The 23,255-nt window shown below is 55.0% G+C and overlaps 2 protein-coding genes across 2 annotated transcripts in view; one reads left to right on the top strand and one right to left on the bottom strand.

Moving 5' to 3' along the window:
- Nucleotides 1–833: 833 nt before the first annotated feature.
- On the bottom strand, nucleotides 834–2,725 carry TMEM271 (transmembrane protein 271). The gene has a single exon (XM_064489161.1). It carries the CDS (start codon nucleotides 2,699–2,701, stop codon nucleotides 1,571–1,573), a length of 1,131 nt encoding a protein of 376 aa, XP_064345231.1. The 5' UTR covers nucleotides 2,702–2,725; the 3' UTR covers nucleotides 834–1,570.
- A 15,957-nt stretch (nucleotides 2,726–18,682) lies between these two features.
- PDE6B (phosphodiesterase 6B) overlaps nucleotides 18,683–23,255 on the top strand; it is a 29,006-nt gene continuing 24,433 nt past the window's right edge. Inside the window, exons 1-3 of the mRNA XM_010993861.3 lie at nucleotides 18,683–19,164; nucleotides 21,663–21,815; nucleotides 22,078–22,167. Coding sequence (XP_010992163.3) covers nucleotides 18,697–19,164; nucleotides 21,663–21,815; nucleotides 22,078–22,167 — 711 coding nt within the window. The 5' untranslated portion in view covers nucleotides 18,683–18,696. The remainder of the gene's footprint in view (nucleotides 19,165–21,662; nucleotides 21,816–22,077; nucleotides 22,168–23,255) is intronic.

The raw sequence follows: 23,255 nt of genomic DNA, 5'->3' as shown, positions 1-23,255 counted from the left end.
ACTGAATTGTGACAGGTCTCCACTTCTCTGCTTGGAAAGGGGGCCGCCTCTCTGGCAGCCTCTGCTACAGCTGGGCGGCCCAGCCAGGTCTCGGCTGAGTGGGGCCTTGGTCACCTGGGTCCGGGGAACTCTGCTTTGGGTAGGATACCTGGGAGCTGAGGTCTCACCCTAGAGCCTGCTCCTGGAAATCATGCCTCCAATGCTAAATCTGGCTACTTTTTCACAATAAGAAGTGGACCCCAATAGTCTCTGAAAATATTACACAGTTATTTCTTTAGCTTTTCTCACCTCAAGTGTTTTGTGTTGTGTTCACTCTACCAGAGCACTGGGTGTGTCTCCAACTCCTGCTGGAGGCACATACCATGGGGGCCAAGGTGGGGCTCTACTTAGAGCACGTTCAGAATTAGCAGAATACCTGCCTGGTGCCACAATTCCAACACATGAGAGTTGGATCACCTGTTCCCAGGAGTCAGAGCCTGCATGGCTCCCAGCCAGCCCACAAGACTGGATGGAAATCTGCTTCATCGTCATTTGGAACGCATTTCATATTGTGTGTGTAAAGATGAACACGTGTGTATCCTAATGATTTTAAAGTATGACCTTCGCATCAATTAAGGCTACTTAAGGGGTATATTTCAAGGGAAATGCTATAATATTCAAAATTACCAGATGAATGAATTAATCAACAGGAAAATAATCTTTGCCAAAAAAGTATGACTGCGATTTTCCAAAATAGGACTGGATTGTTCATATGTATTAACCAAAATAAGCTCAGCTTTGCAGTAAAAATCCCACCGCCAGTTTCCAAAAAAAGAAATGTCTGGGACCTGGTATACACACAGAAAGTTAGCCTCAGAAAGAGGTTGGATTTAGTCAACCAGCGAGCAGAATACAGCTGTTCAAACTCAACATTTGTCTGACCAAATTAAACCATTCTCCCCAAACTGATTTGTGTGTAGACATCCTCTAACCCTAATTTGATGAATATTTCCAATAACATAGCAATTAATTTAATAAAGGAACTCACCAATTTTAAATTGCAATAAATTTACCAAACATGTTCACCGTTTATGGAGAGCTTTACAGTAAGAAAGTACCAACAAGAGCAGGCACATCCGTGTACAAAGTGGTGCTGTTGCTGCGCTTCCACCTCCTTCCCGAAGTACCAGCTGCTTTGCCGTTCTGTCCTCTCAGCGAGGGTTCCTCCCGCCGCAGAATCACGCTCGCAGGGTGAGCTCCCACCCGGGGCCTCAGAGGGCGCCCGGAACTGACTTGCCAAAGAGAAGTGCGGTGGGGGCGAGCCAACCCCAAAACATTTATTGTAAACTTTAAAATGGAATCCGGATATGAACAGACACAGAAAAGAAGAGAAACCTCCCAGACACAGAAATGATAATACTGGAGGACCAGTCTGGTGGCGGGGAGCCCTCCGAGGCGCTGGGCCAGACTGCCCCGGAAGATGCAACGCCACAGAGCGGCCTGGCTTTGCGCCCCGCGAGGCCCTGTCCTCCCTCGCTGCGGGGGCCGGGTAGGGAGGCGGGCTTGGTCAGTTCGTACCGGCCCGGAGAGCTCAGCTGGCCCGGCTCGGCTCCCAGGGGCGCGCCGCCTCGCAGGGCGGCCGGCAGCAGTAGGGGTAGGAGGCGTTGAGGTCGGGGTCCGAGGGCGCGTACCCTGGCAGCTCCACAGACGGGTGCCCTCCGCAGCACACCTCCACGCCCGCCTCGTCAAACGCGTGGAAGACGCCCACGTTGATATAGGAGACCGCGTGGTGCGCTGCGAAACCCGCGCAGTCTCCTGGGGCGGCGAAGTCCGACTCCTCCGGGGACAGAATGGAAGCCTCGCTCGGCCGCGGCTGCAGTCGGCGCCCCCGTCGGCCCCGCCGGCCCCGCCGCGCACGGGAGGCCGGCGGCTGCGTGCGAACCCCCGGGCCGCCGCGGGGCCTCGCCAGGGCCCGGCCTCCCCTTCGCCGGCCGCGCCGGCCTCGCCGGGCCTGCGAAGACTTGTAGTTCTTGACCAGCAGGAGGCTGAGCAGGCCCAGGAGGCACTCGAGCGAGTTGAAGACGGTGGAAAGCACCAGGCCACGCTGGTAGTCCTTCAGCTGGCGGCACTTGGCGGACGTGGCGCTGTCCAGGGTGCTGCGGACGCGCGACGCGCCGGGGGCCGGGCCGGGGACGGCGGCCGGGGTGCCCGGGGCCGGGCCGGTGGCGGCGGCCGGCGCGCGGGGGGGCAGGCAGTAGTGGGAGTACTTGCGTTCCACTAGGGACACGGTGTCGCCGTCGATCACGGCGCCCGCGAAGGCGCTGAGGACCCCGAGCATGAAGACGAGAACGCCGAGGAGGAGCAGGTTCTGGCTGTTCACCGGCCCCGAAGGCCCGGGTGCGCTACCCGGCTCGCCCGGCGCGGCCTCTGGAGCCCCTGCTGGGGCCGCGGGAACCCCGAGCCCCGGGCCCGGCCCCGGCCCCGCGAGAGGCGCGTCCCGGGGCCCGCAGCAGAGCAGGGCGGCGCCAAGCAGCGAGAGGCCAGCGGCCAGCAGCAGCCCGGAGTAGAAGGCGCCGGCGGCCGCCCCCAGCCGGAACGGCTCCCCGCGCAGCTCCGAGCCCAGCGAGAAGCACTTGAGGCCGACGGCGGCGGCACTGAGCGCGCAGGCGAGCAGGAGGCAGGAGGAGAGCGCGGCGCAGGCCCCGCGGACGCTCCACTTCATCCTCCGCGCCCGAGCCGGCCCGCACCCCGCGCGCCCGCCGCCGCCCGCCGCCGCCCCCGCCGCCTGCGCCTCCTCCCGGCGCCGCGCGGCCGGACCGCCGGCCTCCTCCTCATCCTCCCGCGTTCTCCCGGGCCCGCGCCGCCGCCGCCGCCACCGGAGCCTGCATCCTCCGCCTCCCGCCGCCGCCGCAGCCCCGCGCAGGGAACCGATGCGGCGCGGAGGACCGCAGGGCGCGAGCGCCCCCTCCCCAGCCCGCGGCGCCCCTCCCAGGACGCTCAGCTTCCCCCACCCCGCCCGCGGCCCTACGCGCCCGGCCCAGGCGCCGCCCTCCTCCGCCCCACCAACCCCCGCAGCCCCTAGGACACCCCTCTGCCGCCTCCCGGAGGAAAGGTCCCCCCTCGCCGTGTCTCTCCGCCTTCCTCCCCCTGTCAGCGCCCCCAGCAGCTCTGGGAGCGCCACCCTCCACCCCTGGGCTCTCTCCCCTGATCTCCCCCAGGCCCCACCCCCAGGACCTCCCACCTCTTGTTCCCCTGCGTTCGCGCTCCCCAGGTCACAGGGCTGGGGTCCCGCTCCTTGCCCACCCGCCTGCCAGAGGTCAGGAAGCTTGAAGAAGTTAGCTTGGGGTGCAGGAAGTGGAAGAAGAAGGGAGCCCGGGTGCTGAGGGAGCTATGGGGGAGAGCCTGAGCGCGGGACAAGGGGAAGGGGCGAGTCTGGGGGAGAGGGGAAGAAGGAAGGGGGAAGGGAAAGCCCGCGTGGGGAGGAGGTTTGAATGCGGGGGTAGGGGGAAGGGAACAGGGGAGCCCGGGGGAGGAGGGGGCCCGGGTGCTCGGGGGATGAGGGCCGGAGTCTGGATGCGGGGTCGAGGGGAGGGTTTGGAGGAGGAGCTCGGGTGCTGGGACCCTCCTGTGCAGCCTGGGAGGTCGGCTTGGCTCGTGTGCGCGGGGAGGGAGGTGGGGGGAGGTGGGAGAGGTACTGCCAAACTGGAGGTGAAACCTCAGGCAGGACCTTGGATGAGTCTCGTTGGGCTTTAGTCTAAAGAGCCCTTGTCGGGGATCATGCAGGAATGTACCCCCCGACGCGGGTGCGAGGGAGTTAATTCATCAGGCGATTCACGGCTAGCGAGCAACGCGGGGGAGGGGGCTATGGGGGTTGAATCCCCTCGTTCCGATCTAGGTGGACTGCGAGGTACTCTTGGTGGGCGAGAGGAAGGCGTGAGGGTGGGTGGGGCGTGGGAGATGGCTTTCTCCCTGGCCTCTCTGGGCGCCCCCATCGTCCTCTTGAAAGGAGACCTGGGAGGGATGCCTCTGGAAAGCCCTCTGAGGTCCCACCGGGCCGAGCGGCTGGGCCTGCGCCGGTGGTTCTTTGCACACCGTCCCTGCCGCTGCAGGAACGAGGCCGGGGAGCCGATGACTCACCCTGCCGGCTAATTGCAGCGTTAAATAACTTTGCGCTGGATCCTGGGGAGGCAGGCGCGGAAGCAGCTAGGGAAAGCGCTGGGGGAGGAGGGGATGGGAAGGTGAAGGGGTGCTTTGAGAACACGCCCCCTTTCCTGCCACCCGCTTGGCCAGTCCTGGCTTGTGGAGACACCCCCAGAGCTCACAGCGTCCGGTGGTGCCCGGTGAGCAGGGGTACGAGCCTCCAAAGGTCCCTCGCGTCTGGAGAAAGCTGCGCCCACATTCGCCAGGCAGCCCGCGCGCAGGGGCCCCTCGCCCACGTTTCACGGAAACCATCTGCCCAGGGAATGTATGTGAAGTCCCTTCATGCGGCTCTCTGGACATTTGCGTGGGACTGTCTTGAACGGCAATCGCTGCGACAAGGAGCAGGTTTGCTGTATTTTTAGCAGGGAGTGCAGATTTTAGAACATCAGCTGAACCTCCTCGTTCCGTGCTTCTCCTCATGCACGACGACTTGCCAGAAAAGTCGGAATAGTGAGCCTTCTTCCACATTTATGGTGTATGGATTTTAAAAGGACAGTGTGTAAGTCAGCTTGTATAATACTCGTGGCACCCACGCGCGAGCTTAGTTGCCATGAGCTGACTTCCAGTGATTATTTCGGTTTCCAGGGAGACGAGGTTTGCAGCCACCTCCGCGAGGATGCAGCAACTCCTCCATTCCCAAAGCCAGGCCCTCCGCAGCCAGATTGATCAGGCTTTGCAGGAGGAAGTGAGCTGACGTTGGCAGGTCCTGCGCTTGGCCTCTGAGGCGGCCTGGGCAGACCTGGGGCAGGGCCGTGCTGGGAGGGGCTCTGAAGCCGCTTCACTAATCAAAGGATCTGTACTGGACAGGTCAGTGGTTTAGTATTGATCTGGAGTCTGGCCTCTTCTCTCCTCCAGAGCCCCCCCCCCCCCAGCCCCTCACTAGACACTTCCGCCCCACCCCACCACCACCCTGTTCATTAACCGGGCTGTGCCTCTTCCTGACGCAGGGCCTCGGCGTATGCTGTTCCCTTTTCTGCTGTATGTTCCCTTTGCCACCCAGCTTCGGCCTGCTCATTTCTTAGATCTTAGCTTCACCTCACCTAACAGTACCTAACTTTACTGGGTGCCTGCTGTCCGGTCGACGCTATCATGAGTGCTTTCATGGGCTGTCTTATTCAGTCCTGGCAACAAAAACTGTGCACGTGAACCTGTGGTCCTCACAGAGGCTTTCCAGCAATAATCGTGTGACCTGGGAGACAGGACTCAAACCCCACCTCTGTGACCCACCTCCCTGCCCCATCCACCTGCAGCCACTCACCTGCCCACCTCCCTGCACCCCACCTCTCTGTGCCCCCAACTCCCTGCCCCCACCTCCTTGCACCCCATCACCTCCCTGCTCCCTGACCTCCTTGTACTCCAGACTTCCTGCCCCCACCTCCCTGCACCCCCACCTCCTTAACCCCCCATTAACGCTGCCCCTCAACACCTTCCTGCTCCCTGTCCCCTGCCCCCATCTTCCTACAACCCCCGCCTCCCTGCCTCTCAGCCCCTGACAGAGTGTCCCCCACAACAGGCAGATCTCCCAGTGTTTAAATGTCTGTCTTCCCCACCTGGTTGGGAGCTCAGTGCAGGCCACTCATGTCCAGCTTTACCTTCCAACTCCTCCCCATCAGGACTCAGCTCCACCCCAGCCACATGGAAGGAATGAGTGAGCGGATGAATGAATGGGTGGACACCAGCCAACCTGGGGTTGCTCTGTCCTAGGACAGAATCTAATGTCAGTTTGGTTTTGCTCACAAGGAGAACAGGGCCAGGTGACGCAGGCCAGACTAGCAGGCAGGAGAGGACCCATCTCCCTGTTGTGGTAAGGGAGTGCACTCTGGGAGGGAGCCCCAAGGAGAGCGTGTGGGACTCCATGGGCAGAGAGTGACCAGCAGATGTCCTGTCACGAAGGGTCTTGAGCTGTGCAAGTTGGGACTTCATCCTGATGATGGAGAGAGGATGCTGTAGTGTGAGTTTTAGAAGCACTAGCTCATGAAGACTGGGCTGGGGAGGTGAAGGCACGTTGAGGGATCAGGTGCAGGTGGAGGGGTCCTGCCACCATCACGATGATCATTGTACTTAGATCTATGGTTTGCTCCCCTCTGCATCCACTGCCTGACACTCAGCAGATAGTCAGCTGTCTTCCTGAGTGTGTGTCTGTCTCCCCTCTGTGTCTGCAGGAGGGAGGGGCAACAGTCTGGGGACTCTGTCATGCAAAGCTCACGGGGACCCTGTAACTACCCCACTCTCACAGTGAGCCCCTCTGCACCTAAGCTGGTTTCTGACACCTATAATCAGGGGTGTAAATTGAAACAAACCATGCACATTTTGAAAGCTAATTTTGTTGCTTTTTGACAGAATCCTCTGTCCCAACCCCTACCAGGCTCACCTGTGAAGCCCACCCCCGTCTCACAGGCCACCTGGCAGCATCCTCCTGCCTTTACTCAGCGGCCGAGGGGCGCCTGGTACAGCTGCAGTCCACGGAGCGACTTGGGGTCTCAGAGTTCAGGCGGGGAGCCCAGTCCGGAAAGAAGCACGGCCCTTGTGAAAAGTGACTGGACGGTGGTGGGGGTGGTGGGAAGGGGCAGTTTTTAAAGTCCCAGAGCTACCACATGCCAAGCAACCTCGCAGAGGCGCTTGTAGTGCTTCCATGCAGGACACATCACTGTCACATTCTGAAGACAGGGAACCAGAAAGAGACCAAAGAGAATGTGTTTTTAAACCAACGTGTTTTTTCTGATTGTAGCAGTAATCACGAATCAAGTGAAGAATATTTTCCTTGTTACCTTTAAACCTCATTTTAATGTTGACATATTTATTAGCATTTAAAATCCAATCTCCTACAGTGTTGACATCCATTAATTTGGCTGATTCTAATTATTTTTTCTAATTTATCATTTAACTTTCCAGTATTTCTATCCCTTATATTTTTAACTGGATAAATGCTCACATTTTTCTTTCATTATTAATTCTCAGTCCCGTTTCCCCAGGAATGATCAGTATTTATCTTCGTCTATAGATGCGTGCGTGCATCTCTGTGCCAGTTACGCACAGGTGATGGTTAATCTAAAGAGCTCAGTCTCACAAAACCAAAGCTAGTGAGCTCTTGGAGACAGAGAATGTACCTTGATCACTACTTTACAAGCTTTTGTCTTGTGAAATATAATAGATCCACAGAATCCATAAAATTGCGTGTAACAACTTAACTTATAAACGAGCATCTGTGTCTTAATCGAGACCCAGAACACTGCAGACTTGAGGATGCAAGAGCCACGCCCCCAAAAGCTGCTGCTGACTTCGTTGAAAACCACTTCCTTGTGTTTATTTACACGTTTATCCCCTAAGCGTGCACCCCTAAACATTTGAGTTTGGTTTGCCTGGTCTTTGCATTTTATATAAGTAGAATACACAGCGCGTGACTCTTACATGTGTGGCTTCTTTCAGCGAGCCTGAAGCGTGCTCCTGTTGGTCTGTAGCCCATTCACTGTCGTTGCCGGCGCTGAGCGGCGGTGTGACTGTTTGTTTACCACGCTGCTGATGATCAACACTTGACGCTTCTAGCTGGGGATTTTATCAGTAAAGCTGTTGAGAGCCTTCTCTTGCGTGTGCACTGCTGCACTTGGGCCTGTGCGTTTTTGGATTGTGAGTAATACCAACATTTTGTACTCTTTTTTTATGAGATACAGTTTATGTGCAACAATAATCACTAATTTTGAGGGTTCGATTCAATGAGTTTGGACAACTGTACACAGTGGTGTGAGTCACCACCACAGTCATGATACACAACTGGTCCCAACCCTCCCAGGTCCCCTGCAGAAGCTCTTGTCTGCTTTCTGTTACTATAGTTTTAGTATAAAGTTTTATATCCCTAGAATCATAAAAGATGTAGTCCTTCATGTCTGGCTTCTTTCACTTGACCATACTTTGTTGTTATTCATTTGTTTTTAGTGCTGAGTAGAATTCCACCAAAATTCACTCATCCAGTCACAAAATGATGGACATTAGTTTTTACGAGTGAAGCTGCTAGTGAACATTTATGTGCAAGTCTTTTGTGAACGTGTTTCAGTTTCTCTTAGGAGTGGAATTGCTAGGTTGTGTCGTAAGTTTATTTTAACTTTGTAAGAAATTGACAAATTGTCTTCCAGAGTGACCGCACCCTTCTACACTCTGCTCAGCCCTGTGCCCCACCAGACCTTGGTATTGTCAGCAGTCTTCTTAGTAGTGCTGGCCATTCTGGTGGGTGCAGTGGTTTTAATTTGCATTACCCTGATGACTAATGATGTTGATTGAGTCTTTCATATGTATTCTTAGGTGAAATACCTGAGAAGTTAGTAGTTATTGGCCTTTCAGATATCTTATTTAGTAAAACAGATTTCCAAATCATTTGCCAAGTTTTAAACACTGGGTTGTCTTCGTGTAATGGAGCTGTGAGAGTGTTGTGTGTATTCTACATGCAAGTTCTGTATCGGACAAACACCTTGCACATGTTTTCTCCCAGCCTTTGACTTGCCTTTTCATCGTCTTAACAGTATCTTTTAAAAAGCAAAACTTTTCAGTTTTGATGGAGTCTGATTTATTACTTTAAAAAAATTTTTCTTTGTTTGTTTATTTTGTTCTTTTTTTGGAGAGGGAGGTAATTAGGTTTATTTATTTATTTACTTACCTACAAAAAAATTTTTTATTCCCTTAACAAAGACACTGGGGATTGAACCCAGGACCACGTGTGTGCTAAGCAAGTGCTCTACCACTTAGCCATACCCCCACCTTGATTTATTACTTTTTCTTTCACGGTTTTTGTGCTTTATATCAGAAATATTTGCCTAAACCAAGGTCACAATATTTTTTCTATTTCTTTCAACAGTTTTACAGTTTTAGCTCTGAAGCACGTATCTGTGGCCCACTTTGAATTAGATTTTGTGTCTGGTGTTGGTAATGGTTGAGGTTTTTGTTGTTGCAGGTGATGTCCACCTGTTCCAGCACCGTTTGCTGAAAGTACTTACCTTTCCCAAGAAACTGCCTTCGCACTTTTATTGAAAATCAATGTCTGTAAGAACAAGTAACTATTTCTACACTCCCGCTTCCATCCTGTTGATCTGTATGTCCACCCTTCTGCCAATACTACACTGACTTAATGGTTGTAGCTCTGTAATAAAACCTGATAACTGGTAATGTAAGTTGTCCTTTTTCAGAATTGTTTTTACTATTCTAGAGCCTCGGCATTCCCATATAAATTTTAGAATCAGTTTGGCAATTTCTACCCAAAAACGTCTATCAAGATTTTGATTAGGATTATGTTGAACCTATAGATTAACCTGGGAGTAACTGATATGTTAGCAATGTTGACTCTTCTGATCCATGAACATGATTTAACTCTACATTTATTTAGGGCATGTTTTCTTTATTAATTTCTCTCAATATTTTATAGTTTTTAGTGTACAGGCCTTGCACACATTTTATTAGACTTGCCTTTAAGAATTTCATATATTTATTCCTTTTGTAAATATTACTTTAAATAATAATTTATTGTCCAATTGTTTGTTTCTAGTGTATGGAAGTACATTTGATTTAAAATTGTTTTTCTTTTTTAATTCTTTTTTCGGAAGGGAGGTGATTTTATATATATATATATACACACATATATATGTATATGGTGGTACTGGGGAAACTAAACCCAGGGCCTCGCGCATGCTAAGCACACACTCTACCACTGAGCTCTACCCACCCCCAACCCCAGAAATACGTTTGACTTTTAAGCTGCCTTTTCATCCTGCAACCTTGCTAAATTACTTATTGGTTCTAGCAATCTATTTTTGTAGATTCTTTAACATTTTCTATAAAGACAGTCATATCACAGGTAAGTGGAAGTAGTTTTGCTGCTTCCTTTCCTACCTGCATGCCTTTCATTTCATTTTCTTGCTTTATTCCATTGGCTAGTCCCACATGCATAGTAGTTAATAGAAGTAGTGAGAGTAAAAAAAGTCTTGCCTTGTTCCTGATTTCGGTGGGAAATCATTTGGTTTTTCATCTTAAAGTATGATGTAAATTGTAGCTTTTTTGGAGAAAACATCCATCAAGTTGAAATCTATGTCTAGTTTTCTGAAAGTTTTTATCTTGAACAGGTGATGAGTTTTGTCAATCTATTGTTGTTGTTGCTGTTGTAATTGTTGAGATTATTGTATGATTTTTCATTTTCAGTCTGTTAGTATGGTGAATTACATTCATTGAGTTTCAGTATTAAACCAACCTTGCATTCCTGAGATAAATCCCTCTTTGGAGGAGAAGTACAAATACTTCTGTCTACTACACCTTGGTGTTGGAGTCACCAAGGAAAAACACAGTACAGTTAAGCACTGGATGGAACAAGCTTTACTCACACAGAGAAGCAACAGAGCAAGAGAACAGCTTCACTAGTGAGTGTTGGTCTCCCATGACTAGTGGGTCCCTCACAGCAGCTGATACATGGCCATTAGCCTGCATGCACCCCTCTTGTGCTGCAGCAGAAGGACCCCATCTCCTCCCCTCATGCAACAGATATAGGCAGAACAAAGGAACACACGTAGAGTCTGAAACAGGAAAAAATATGCCCACACAGATGACAAGCCCAGCACAGGCTGTGAGGACTCTTTACCTCTTGGTGAGGAAATGCTCTAGGTCCAAGGTGCATTTTTATGTGGCCAAGTGGGGGGTAAAAGACTGCATGCACAAGTCTGCCTTTCCCATCAGTCATGACATGCTGTCCTTTTTATACAGGGGTGGATGTGACTTGCCATTGTTTTGTTGAGGATTTTTATGTGCATATTCATGAGGGATATTATTTTCAGTTTTCTTTTGTAATGTTTTTGTCTTGTCTTGGTGTCAGCATAATGCTGCATTCATCAAATGAGTTGATAAGTACTCACTTATTGTCTCTTTTCGGAAGAGTCTGTAGAATTGGTATTATTTCCTCCTAAAGTGCTTGGTAGAATTCATTTCTGAAGCCATCTGGGGTTAAAGTGATTTTAACCATAAATTCAATTTTTAAAAACAGTTATAGGGCTATTTAGGTTATAGTATTTTTTCTTAAAGAAGTGTTAGTAGTTTGTGTCTTTTGAAGAATTTGTCTATTACATTTAAGTTTTTAGATTTGTTGGCATAAAGTTGTCCACAATATCCCCTTATAAATTGTGGTTTTTATTATATGTAAAATATATCTCAATAAAGCTGAGAGAATAAAATGTTTGAAAAAAAAAATTTTATTATTTTGTATTTGAAGGATCTGTAGTGAAATTTCCTCTTTCATTCCTGATATTGATAATTCATGTGTTTTTTCTTCATCAGTTTGGCTAAAGGTTTATTAATTTTTGACCAGTTCCAAAAAACTGGATTTTGGTTTCATTACTTTCTTAATTTTTTGTTTCCTATTTCATTGATTTCTGCTCTTCTATTATTCTCCTTTTTTCTGCTTGCTTTGGCTTTAGTTTGCCCTTCTTTTTCTGGTTCTGATTTGAGACCTTCCTTCTTATATAATGCTATAAATTTCCCTTTAAACATTGCTTGGTGGCTTATAGTAACAATGAGTAAATTGAATCTCTTAGTTTGAACATAAATTCATAAAAGAACATGAACTTTTTCTTTATATGCCCCCGTAACTTTTTAAGGTGGTTTCTGATGGAAGGTACTGGAAGGGAGTATTCAAACTCGAAGACAGGAGCTGGGATGGATGGATGGTGGATGGTGAATTGGATGGTGGATGGATAGATGGTGGATGGATGGTGGAAGGTGAATGAATTGTGGATGGATGGATGGATGATGGATGGATGGTGAGTGGTGGATGGATGGATGGATCAAGAGGACAGATGGGCAAAATAAAATATAAGAGGGACTTGGACCAATGATGATAATGTCTTGTGAACTGGAGAATAGGATTAAGTCAACTCTGAACTGCGGTTTAAAAATAAGTTAACTTCTGGTGTTATTCTAGGGTAGTAAACGGCCTCAGATGAGTGTGGCTTACAACAAGTTATTCCTCATTCATATTTTGTGGTTGCAGAAAGCTGTAGTATGTCATCTTCATTCCAGGATTCCAGAGAGCCCTTTTGAGAATGTATTCATGGAAGAGGGACAAAGGGCAGTGGAGGCCCTCCCCCTCTGGCTATTTAGAGGTGACAGTCTTCCTTCCTCCCACATCCCCTCAGCCACAGACCAGTTGCCTGAGGTCGGTTGTAGGGATGGAGCGGGTGGAGCGTAATCCTCCTACTGGACTGCCCGCCACAGCCTCCGTGATCCCAGCTGGGCAGCAGTATTTTATCCCAGCTCCTTACTCGCCACCTGACTTGCAGCCACAGTGTCTTCTGAGCAGTTTCTCCTGGTCCTTTGAGCCACAATGTTCAGTCACAGGACTCATAAATGTTCCTCTTGATCCTCCTGCCTGTGCTCATCGCCTAAGTTTTTGTCTCAATGCTCAGTAATCATACCCTGTCTCAAATGAGGCCCCATCCCTTCTAACTTGTTTTCTGTGCATTCAGTCTGTCCCTTCACTCCCACATCCCGTGGCGAGTCCCACTCAGGTCCCGGGCCTGGGACACACCAGGCTGGAGCCACAGACCTATTGGTCTGATTCTCTGGGGAGTCCTGACCCCTACAGTTGCAAGTGAATTTCTGCCGCAGTTTCCGAAAAGCTGCTCAAAGGGCTGAACCAACAAACTGTGGAGGAGGGTGGGTTCCAGCTCCATTCCCACAAGTTTACAACTCTTCCCTCCTTGGGTCTGGGCACGTCCCTCAGACTGGCGGTCCCCAGGACAGCCTCCACTGGGAGACCACTGTGTGTGCTCAGAAAGCAGCAGCTCTGACTGTCAGCATGGCCCGGGCACTCCCCTCTGCACTGGTGACGGCTGCTGGGAAGCCAAGGTGGTTCCTAGCTGGTCCCCAGCGGGTCACTGGCCACAGAATGAAGCTCGGACCAGGCAAACCACAGCCCACGGCCAAACCTGGCCCACACTGGTGCTCCTCTGCTAGGTTTGCCCTAACCAGTTACACAGAGTAGGGGCTTAAACAGTTCAGCGTCCCTCAGTTCTGGAGGCCAGAAGTCCAAGTTGCGGGCTGGTCCTCTCTGGGGAATATGTTCCAAGTCTCTCTCCAGCTTCTGTGCTGGCTGGAGTCCTTGGCACCCCTTGGTCTGCAGACGTACCACGCCGTCTCTGTCTCCATCCACGAATGGCCTTCCCCTCTGTGCCTCTTCTTATAAAGACACTGGGGATGGCCTCATCCTAGATTGGTTATCACTGCAAAGATTTTATTTCCAAATTGATTCACATTCACAGATTCCAGGTTGAAAAAACACGAGGCAGAAGTGAACTCAGCAGGTCCCTCTTCATTATAGTTTTAAACAGAAGAGACCAGATACAGCCTTGTGGTACCGAGGGGATGACTGCTTCGACCTCCCTGCCCCCACGCCCTGCACTCCTATGGGCCCCTAAGACCGCCCCACCCATGAATGAGGAACACTGCTTGGTAGGCAGTCATAGCCATGGGTCCTTTTTATGATTGAGTGAAGCAAAACCATTAAGATTCTGTAAGCTTGAGGGATTCTGTCTCTCCTGCCGTCTCCCCTGGAGTCACGTCAGGTCACAGCCCCAGCTGGGCCCCTGCAGCACACGAGGCCAAGCCTTCCTGGAGGGCCATCAGTGGCAAAGGTGACCCTCTCCGTCCACGCTCGCACATGCTCCTGATCTGGGGCAGAGACAGGACATCATTTAATCTCCCTCAAAGCCCACATGGAAACCCTCTAAAGGTCCATGAATAAGAGATTAATTCAATAAGTCATGGGAACGCCGCACAGTGGAATTCTGCACAGCCACTAAAACAGTGGTGAGCAACAAGTGACCCGTGTCTTGAGTCCCGTTCCAGAATTGCTGGCTCGGATGTGTGTGCAAAGAGGAGGAGGCCTGGAAGGAGTGTACATCACCAAAAAGCATAAAGCTCCGGGGTGGAAGCGGCATTAGGGAGGGAGACCTGCCTCCACCCATGGGCCCCACACAGGCCCCTTTGGTTCCTTCAAGGTCGGCGGAAGCATGACTTTATTTCCAGCTCTCCAACCACGTGTGCTTTCTTTCATGACGTCTAACAGGTCCTATTTCGGCTGAAGAACCACCTCTTAGTTGGGGGTGAACCTCTGGGAACACAGAGTCAGACACACACCATGGCCCCTGGGACAATCTTGGTGCCCCGATCCCCGCCTCCCCTCCAGCTCAGCCCCCTCCGACTGGCCCACCTGGCACTGACCAAGCTCTCGATCCCCTGTGGCTGTGAGTGAAACTCCACCCAACGGGCAGGCGTCTGGGTTTCTGAACAGCTGCCCAAGGGGCTAGGAGTGCCCCAAAGCGTGGAGAGCTCATTCCCAATGGGGCCAGCTCTGGCCACAGGGACGCAGGAGGCTGGAGGGAGTAGAAAGAAGAGATTCCCCTTCCTCCTCCCACGGCGATTCTGGGCAGGTTTCTCTGTGCACGCGCCAAGGGGCACACTTGCTGAACCGCCAGCTGTGTCTGCGGCTCCCCAAGAACCAGGGCTCAGGTGACTTCAACTCACTCTCCACCACCCCACCCCTGATCCCTGCCCTGCTCCCTGGGATTGTATCTCTCTTGTAAAGTATTCACACTTAATCCATGCCTGAGGCTCTGTTTTCAAGGAGCCAGCCATGCATAACGTGACAAAATGCCCCCTAACATTGTGGCTTAAACAACTTCATTTTCTCATGATTCTGTGGGTCAGCCACTTGGACTAGGCTTAGCTGGGCAGTTCTGCCAGTCTTCCCTGAGGTCACATTGCAGCTGTGGTCAGCTGGTAGCTGGCCTGGGGCTGGATGGTCTAAGGTGACCACACTCATGAGTCTTGCAGGGCCAGCCCCAGGCTGGTTCGCTGAGAAGACCTCAGCCGCTCTGTGGGGCCTCCCTTCCCCTCCCTGACCTGCCTGCTCCCGGAGCCACGCTCACAAGGGACCACCAGTCTCCCTGAGCTGCCCTTCGGGCACCTCAGATCCTACTGGGACGGGGCCTGGACGTCCAGACCATCAGAAGGAACATGCGTCCCACTCCTGCACCTGCCCTTCTGCTCTGTGCGGTACGTGGGTCTGGCCCTCCAGCCGCATTCCCAGGGAGGGGCAGTGGTCCTGTCTGTAGGTCCTCACACCCAACACCGGGGGCTCAAGCACAGTAAGACCCGAGTCTGTCCTACACAGAAGATGGTCATGAAATATGAATGAGGAAGTGCTAATGTCTCCTGGACCCACGGCCCAAGAAAGCGTGAGCCTTGCTATCTCTTCTTGGCTTGACGTGATTTTTTGCCCAAGTTTTGGCTCCCCTACCAGATTAGCCAAAACCCCTGACAGGTGGACCCTCGTCCCTCTGCTCCCAGCTCTGCACCCCTCCATCCATACCCCCCCCAACTTGGACCTCTGTTCTCTCCACTCCCAGCCTCCTGCTCCCCTCCCGCGGTCCCTGTGCCTATTCCACGGGGCCTCACGACATGCCCTCACTTTACACCCACCAGAAACAACGTGGCAAGACCCTGGTGGGCCAGAGACTGCCCTGGAGTCAGGCAGCAGGAGGGCAGAGGGTGGGGCCGGGGCAAGGGGTGCACACTCACCCTCTGGCGACCTCAGGTCAGAGTCCCCACCACACCCCATCTCACCCCACCTCCCACTGTATCCTCCGTCCTTTCACGGCAGGGCCAGTGACCACCTCTCCTGCCATCTTGCCAGCAAATCCCATGTGGAAAGACAAGGTCCTAAGGGACATGTACCCCACTGCACCACAAATTTCATGAGACTCCTGCACGTGAACCCGGTTTCCCCGCCATCCGTCCTGACTGGCAAGTTTTCATTTCAGGGCATTGCTCCTGGTGAAGGGGCCTCCTCTCCACATTTGAGACGGGAATCCAGAACTCTCTCGTGTGATAGCATTCGATATAAATGGCTCCCAGGACGTGCTTGCGAATTTTAAAATTCCACATTGTAAGAGGTAAATTAATGGAAACGGGTGAAGGAGCAGTCCCACTTCTCAGACAGCCTCCAGGTTCATCTGTGGAGAAGTTACCTGTTGTGTCTGATGGGCCTTGAACACAGCTGTATCTACAGGCCCATCTCACAGGCAGGCCTCCTGGCGTATCTCCTTACGGGTGAACGTCCCAGGTGGACACAGGCACCTAAATGCCAGGCCACACAGGTGCACCTCACAGGTGCACCTCACTGCGTCAAGAGCCCGCCCTGCAGGGCCTGGGCCCCACCGCTGGGCGTGTGGAGGGGGAGGAGGGTGGCCTGCAGGTAGGCGGCAGCACCTGCACTCCGCCCTGCAGGGCCTGGGCCCAGGCTCCTCAGGGCGCTGACAGCAGGGCCACCGCCCCACCCCTGCGAGCCTGCAGGCTCAGGGCAGCAGACCCGCCAGCCAGTCGCTCCGCGCCCCCTTGGCTCTCACCCACAGCCCCCAGCTGTCCCGCGCTAGCGCCCCAAGCTCCTCAGCCAGCACCTTCCTCCCCACCCACTCTGCTCCTGCTACAGGCCCCCCACCCCACGCACCCTCCAGCAGCTACTCTGAGCCCTGGGCCACGCCCTCCCCTCCCCTAGAAGCAGGTGCACCCCTCACTCATGTGAGCGTCATTCCCCTACCCCGCAACCCTCAGCCTTGCAGGGAGGGGGAGAGAGAGCAGGGAGGCTGGGCCTGGGAGTAGGGCAGGCAGAGGATCTGGGACGCATCCCCTCACACGCTGGCTCTCCGGGCGGCTCAGCCGGACGGCCATCACATCTGGGCATAATTTGGACAGTACTCCGGAGGGGCTCTGGTAGCAGTCTGGTGCTGAGCTGAGAGTGAAGTGACCCACGGCCCTGGCCCCCGATCCAAGCCCTGCAGCCCCCGCCCACAGCACCTGCCTCCCCAACCTGGCACCGTGTCTCCCCCGCCCGCATTCACCCTCACTATTTTTAGGGAAGTGGGAGACCTCAGAGCAGATCCCTGAAAGGAATCTGCTGCGTGACTAAGCGGAGGCAGGAACGTCACACACAAGGCCGATGCCCCGTGCTCAGCCAGCTGGGCCCATTGTGGCCAGGCAGCTGCAGGGCGCCAGCCCAGGGCCCATACAGAGAGTGGCCAGGAACCAGAACTTGTGCTGAGGAAACGTTTGTAAGCACAAGAGGCACTGGCCCTGCACTCACACACACGTGTGCACATTGCACGCCTATACACGTGTACACACGCCTCCCGACCAGCTCAGCACAGTGAGAGTCAAAATCTCACCTTACCTGCAGCCTGGTTAAGAGTGTGGTGGGGACAGGGACTCCAGCAGCACAAGAGAGACAAAGTAGCTCCAGGCCCTTTCCCTCAATTGAGGCCCCGGGCTTGGCCAGGAGGACCCCGAGTCCATCAGCATCACTCTCTGGCAGCTATGGGAGGGGACCCTCGAATCCAGGGGCCCACCCAGGCTTTGCTGAGTGGTGTGCACGGCTAGTCCACACTGTGGACAGAGGCCCTGCCCCCAAACTTCCAGCAGTCCACGGGCACACCCAGCATGAACCACGTGTATGCAAACGCACACACACACACATCTGCACAGTCTCTGGTGCAATGTGGAGGACCATCCTGAGGCAGGAGGGTCAGACAGGCCAGGGTGGTCCTCCATTTGTAATCCAGCCTTTTCATCACGTCATGTCTCACAGGGAGGCCAGTACGTCTGGGGAAAGGTGGACATGGCCCCCAGCAGAGGCACTGCTGCCGTCTGGGCCCACAGGCCCTGTCTGAGGCACCGGCACTCAGGAATAATCCTGTCTGTAAAATGCAGTAGTGGTGCGGCTGTGGGCTCCACACAAGGAGAGGGTCGAGTGTCATGAATAAAGGGCTCTCAATAAGCAGGGATTTGGCTGAGAAGAGAGACGCATGGTGGGGATTCACTGAGACGCCCTCTGACCGAGGGTGCCAGTCTGAACAAGAGCCACCTCGTCACCAGACAGGAGAAAGGAAAGTATGTGCAGACCCCACCTTGTGGTCCCAGCTCCACACCTGCCTCCCTTCTCCCCACTTCCCTCCACTGGCATGGGCTGCACCCTCCATCCCCTCTCCCCCTCTTACAGCTGGGCTGTAACTTTCCGAGGTAGAGCTGGTTGCCTGCCCACCCCAGCTCACCTGTGCCCAAGTGCGGGTGCCCAGGAGCCCTGGAGCTACCTGCTGGACAGCCCCAGATACTCAGGGCCCCTCAGGCAAAAAGGGGCCCAGTGTCTTTTGGGACTATCTCTCTCCAGGGGGTGGGGGTCGAGGCCTGCCCCCCTAGAAGCCAAGTGCTGCTCCCCTACAGCCCAGGACTCCCGCTATTGGCGAAGCCCCTGAGTGTTAGCCTATAGTCCCCACTCCTGGGGGTCTGATTTTCCCAGGAAGTGGGAAGTCCAGGTCTAAGGCGAGGGCGGGCAGGCGAGGGTGAGTCAGCTGGTGTGGTAATCATCGCTAAGAAAGGCTTTGCTGATGACAGTGTTTGCTGGAGGTCCCTGTGCACCTGGGGCCGGACGGGCAGCGGGACACCATGAGCCTCAGCGAGGAGCAGGTGCAAAAGTTCCTGGACCAGAACCCGGGCTTCACGGACCAGTACTTTGGGAAGAAGCTGAGCCCTGAGGATGCGGCCAGCGCCTGCGAGGACACGGCCCTGGCGGGCGGCGCCAGCTTCCGAGAGCTGTGCCAGGTGGAGGAGAGTGCGGCACTGTTCGAGCTGGTGCAGGACATGCAGGAGAGTGTGAACATGGAGAGGGTGGTCTTCAAGATCCTGCGGCGCCTCTGCTCCATCCTGCGTGCCGACCGCTGCAGCCTCTTCATGTACCGCCAGCGCAATGGCGTGGCCGAGCTCGCCACGCGCCTCTTCAGCGTGCAGCACGACAGCATCCTGGAGGACTGCCTGGTGCCCCCCGACTCCGAGATCGTCTTTCCACTGGACATTGGGGTCGTGGGCCATGTGGCTCAGACCAAGAAAACCGTGAACGTCAAGGATGTGACGGAGGTGGGTGCTGGGCCTCGGGGGTCAGTGAGGGGCCCCCACAAGCCCTGAGGGACGAGTCAGCCCACAGGGGACTGTCACGTTTGGGGAAGGTGGCCTAGGCAGGCACTAATGCCCCCTTAACTGACAGCTCCATGGACAAGAGTCTGGGGAGGAAGGGGTCAGAGCAGGGGCTGGTACAGGGGCCCAGAAAGGAGTCAGTGGGCCCCAGAGCCCTAAATTCGCAACCTCCTGGGAAACCATACTGCTCGCTGGGGCAGGCAAGTTTTGGGGGTTCAGGAGAAGCGATGGGGAAGCCAGGTCTGGTCAAGGAGTGGGCGGCAGTGCCTGGAGCTGGGAGATTCGAGGGGACAGGTTCTGCGGTGTGAGGCCCGTGCGCCAGGAGGAGGGAGCCCCACCCTGGGGAGAAGAGGGTGGTTTGGGCAGGGGAGGACATGTCAGACTGGGCCAGGCTGCTGAGGTGCCTGTTGGACACGTGTGAGGGCCTCTGAGGAGAAGGAGCAGGAAGGGGAGGCCGCGGTGGGCAGGGGAGGGTGTCTTGTCCCACCTCCGAGGATCAGGGTCTGGCCTGGGAGTGGGAAGCAGGCCCGTGAGCTGGGTCAGTCTCATCCACGTTCCACGAAGGAACCCAGTGGGGATTACCCACTGCCGGTCTCCACTGTCCCCTTGTCCCCAGAGACAAACAGACTTGTGGATGGACCCCCGATCCTGAGCTGTGCTGCAATCCTCTTAAACTTATCTGCTCAAACAAGCCTGGGTCCAGCGACCTGAATATAGTAATCTCCGGGATTAGCTTCATCTCACTTCCTTTTTAAGAAATGGGTCACCTGCAAATCGAAATACGAGGAGCCTGAATTACCAGGGAAAAAATTTCGGCAGGAGTGGGGGCGCCTACACTGAGTGCCTCCTCCGCTCCCCACCTCCTCCCCCACCCCCTTCCCACATGCTACACCTTGCCCCTTCCTTCTGTACGTCTGGGTCTGTTGTCCTCCGGCTGAGCACCCACCCCCAGACCTGTGCTGTCAGTGTCAGTGTCTCTGAGGGTCTGATTCAAACTGTCTGTGCTGGCCCCTCCCACCCCACCCCCTGCAGGGCTGTCTCTCCCTGGGGCTTGGCCTCTCTTCCAGCTCCAACAGGACAGCCTCCTCTGATATCTCCCCAACTGGCCAGTGTGGCTGGACGCCCCCTTCATGGCGACGGCCTCAGTCCTCAGGGCTACACTGGGCTTGTTTATCTCAGATGCAGTGGAACAGAGGCGAGTGAAAATCAGCTAAAAAGCAAGTTTCCAATAAGTGCATCGTGAAATCCAGAGGGAGACTGCAGCGGAGCCAGTGCTCTACCAGGGGCCATCTGTGGGCAGTGGTGGCAAGTGCCACAGGGCTGTGATGTCACCCCACCAGCCCTTCGTGGTCCCTGAGACCCCAGGGTTCATGGGAGGCAGCCAGGCAGGAGGTCCTGGAAGGCTCTGAAACACCTTGTCAGAGGGTCCCACATGTCACCAAGGTATCTAGACCCTGCCAAAGTGGCAGCTGGCCTTTGTGGGGAAACTCCCAGGATCCAGGACAGCTCAGATGAGGGAGGAGGACCGGGCAGGCCATGCTGAGCAAGATGGGCCGGGAGGCAGGTGGGGGCCTAGGGATGCTCTGGTCACTGATGACTGGGCGGTGGAAGCAGAGAGCTGAAGGCACTTCAGAGAAGTCACAGGGCTTGGAGACCTACTGGGTCAGAGGGGAGGGGAGGCGCCAAGACCCAGGTCCCCTCTGTGGGGTGATGGGTGGGTGCCAGTCCTTAGAGTGGGGACACAAGAGGGCAGGTGTTTCTGCAAATGAAGTTTGGGTGCTATGGTCCTGAGGTTGGTAACACTCAGAGGGCTGGGGAAAAGCTCAGATGAGCATTTTCCTGTGGAGACAAACCTAAGAACCCTTCAACTGACCCCTGACCAGGGAGAATCCCCAAAGGGCAACTCTGGGACTGGGGGAACCCCTCCCCCGGGAGGCCAGAGATGGATGGAGGTCTCATCATGGGTGCCAGAAACCCCATGGAGCAGGGGCACAGGAGACCCGCAGCGGCTGGGGACAGTCCAGGGGTGCAGGAGCTAGCCCGAGGTGGCTGAAGGCAGGAGGAGATGCAGCCAGGATGAGAAGGGGCCTGGGGATGGGTGGACTGGACAGACTCAAGAGGCATCCAGGAGGCCAGCTCTGCCAGGTGGCAGCAGGTGTGGGAAGACCCAGCCCAGTGGGGTGCAAGGTGGAGAGGTGCCCGCGAGGACTCTACAGAGTCTGTGGATGGAGAGCTGGGTGTCACTGGCTCTGAGATGGGGTGCTGGGGACTGAGCCAGGCTGGAGCCCCAAGGACAGGCCATTGGCCATGTCCTCTCTGCTTCCCAGGCTCCTGAGGCCCAGGGCATGGCCTGGTCAGCTTAGCCCTGACCCCAGGGACCAGGGGGACCAGGGCTCCAGGTCCACAGAACAATGGCCTCTCCCTTATCACTTGCCTCACAGTGTCCCCACTTCAGCTCCTTCGCTGATGAGCTGACCGACTATGTGACAAGGAACATCCTGGCCACACCCATCATGAACGGCAAAGATGTTGTGGCTGTGATCATGGCTGTGAACAAGCTGGACGGCCCGTGTTTCACCAGTGAAGATGAAGATGTGAGTGTCGGGGAGCCCCTGAGCGTGCATGCCGGTCTGACCCCGAGTCTCCCCGTGCCCTGCGCCTGGCCAGCGGTGTCAAGTACGCACCACCCCTCAGCTTGGCTCTGGGGACTCGCCCAGGCATCCTGTGTCTTCCGGCATGTGGGCCTGTGTGTGGCCCCTCCTCCAGGCAGCTGGGTATCTCCCCCACAGGTGCACACTGGGGTGCACTTCTGAAAGCCAAGGTTTTTAACTCCTGCCGTTACAACTACTCTCTCAGGTTTTCTTGAAGTATCTGAATTTCGGCACGTTAAACCTGAAGATCTACCACTTGAGCTACCTCCACAACTGTGAGACACGCCGAGGCCAGGTACTTGCGCGCCGCCCAGCCAGGCCCTCCCTCCCGGAACGTCGTGCTCAGAGCACAGGGCATCTCTGTCAGAGTGTGTCCAGGTGCCCGTGGCCCCAGTCTCTCTGGACAAAAACATGTAGTGCTGTGTCCGCCTGCACAGGTCCCAGGCCAGCAGCCCCAGGGGGAAGGCCCCAAGGCTTTTGTGGTTGTGGGTGTGGTGCTGAGAGTGCACCGAGCTGTGGGCAGGGAGGCCAGGCCCCTGTTGGGGCTGGGCCCCTCGTTCCCTGTCTGCCCAGCCTGACGCGCCCTCTGGCCCAGGTGGCGTGAGCACCTGCAGATGCTGAAGTCACAGCGCCTCCTTAGAAGCCGCCTCAGACCTTCTTTGGAAGGAGCTGGGCGAATTATGTGAACTATGAATGTACAGCAGGGTCAGAGGGTCCCGCCACCCGCTGGCCCAGCTTCCGGTGGGTTCTGCCCCCGGCTACACGGGGCAGCAGTCTCCTCCAGGGCCAGAATCTGCTTTTCCTCCGTAAGCGAGGGAGGCGTGGGGGTCTGACGCAAGCAGGTGGGACTGTGGCTGTGGGAACGGGCTGAGCTGATGGGGCCCCCGGGGGTACGTCCCATCCAAGTCCTCCAGCCCAGAGTCCTCGCCCGCGGGAGCGGTGGACAAACAGTGAGTGGACAGGGAGACTCCCACCACTCTGGGCCTGCGGCCTCCGGGCCAAGCCTTACTGGCCACTCCACACTGTCCCTCTTTCTGTTCCGTCTGCAAATGCTGTTTGCGTCCTGGTCGCATGCTGTAAACCTGTTAAAGTGACAACAGGTTCCTGTGCTTGTCTCAGTGTCTGGAGAGAAAGGCTGGGTTCAGGGGTCCCCTCCTGACCCACGGGCTGTGAGAAGAGCAGCCCAGGCAGGCAAGGGGGCAACCCAAGCCCGCCGAGGACCTCCTGGCCACAGGCAGGCCCCACCTAAGGTAAAACCTCTGGGAGGGTCACCTCCATGGGCCAGGGCATGTGGGGCTGGGGATGCAGCCCAGGGGGAACAAGGCCCACCAGCCCGGGTGGCTGTGCAGCAGAGGCAGTGGGAGGACGCTCGGGGGCCGGGAG

The sequence above is a fragment of the Camelus dromedarius genome, chromosome 1 (assembly GCF_036321535.1).
Source record: "Camelus dromedarius isolate mCamDro1 chromosome 1, mCamDro1.pat, whole genome shotgun sequence".
Taxonomy (NCBI): domain Eukaryota; kingdom Metazoa; phylum Chordata; class Mammalia; order Artiodactyla; family Camelidae; genus Camelus; species Camelus dromedarius.
The sequence above is the reverse complement of the archived record's forward strand: the minus strand, read 5'-3'. Positions and strand labels throughout refer to the sequence as shown.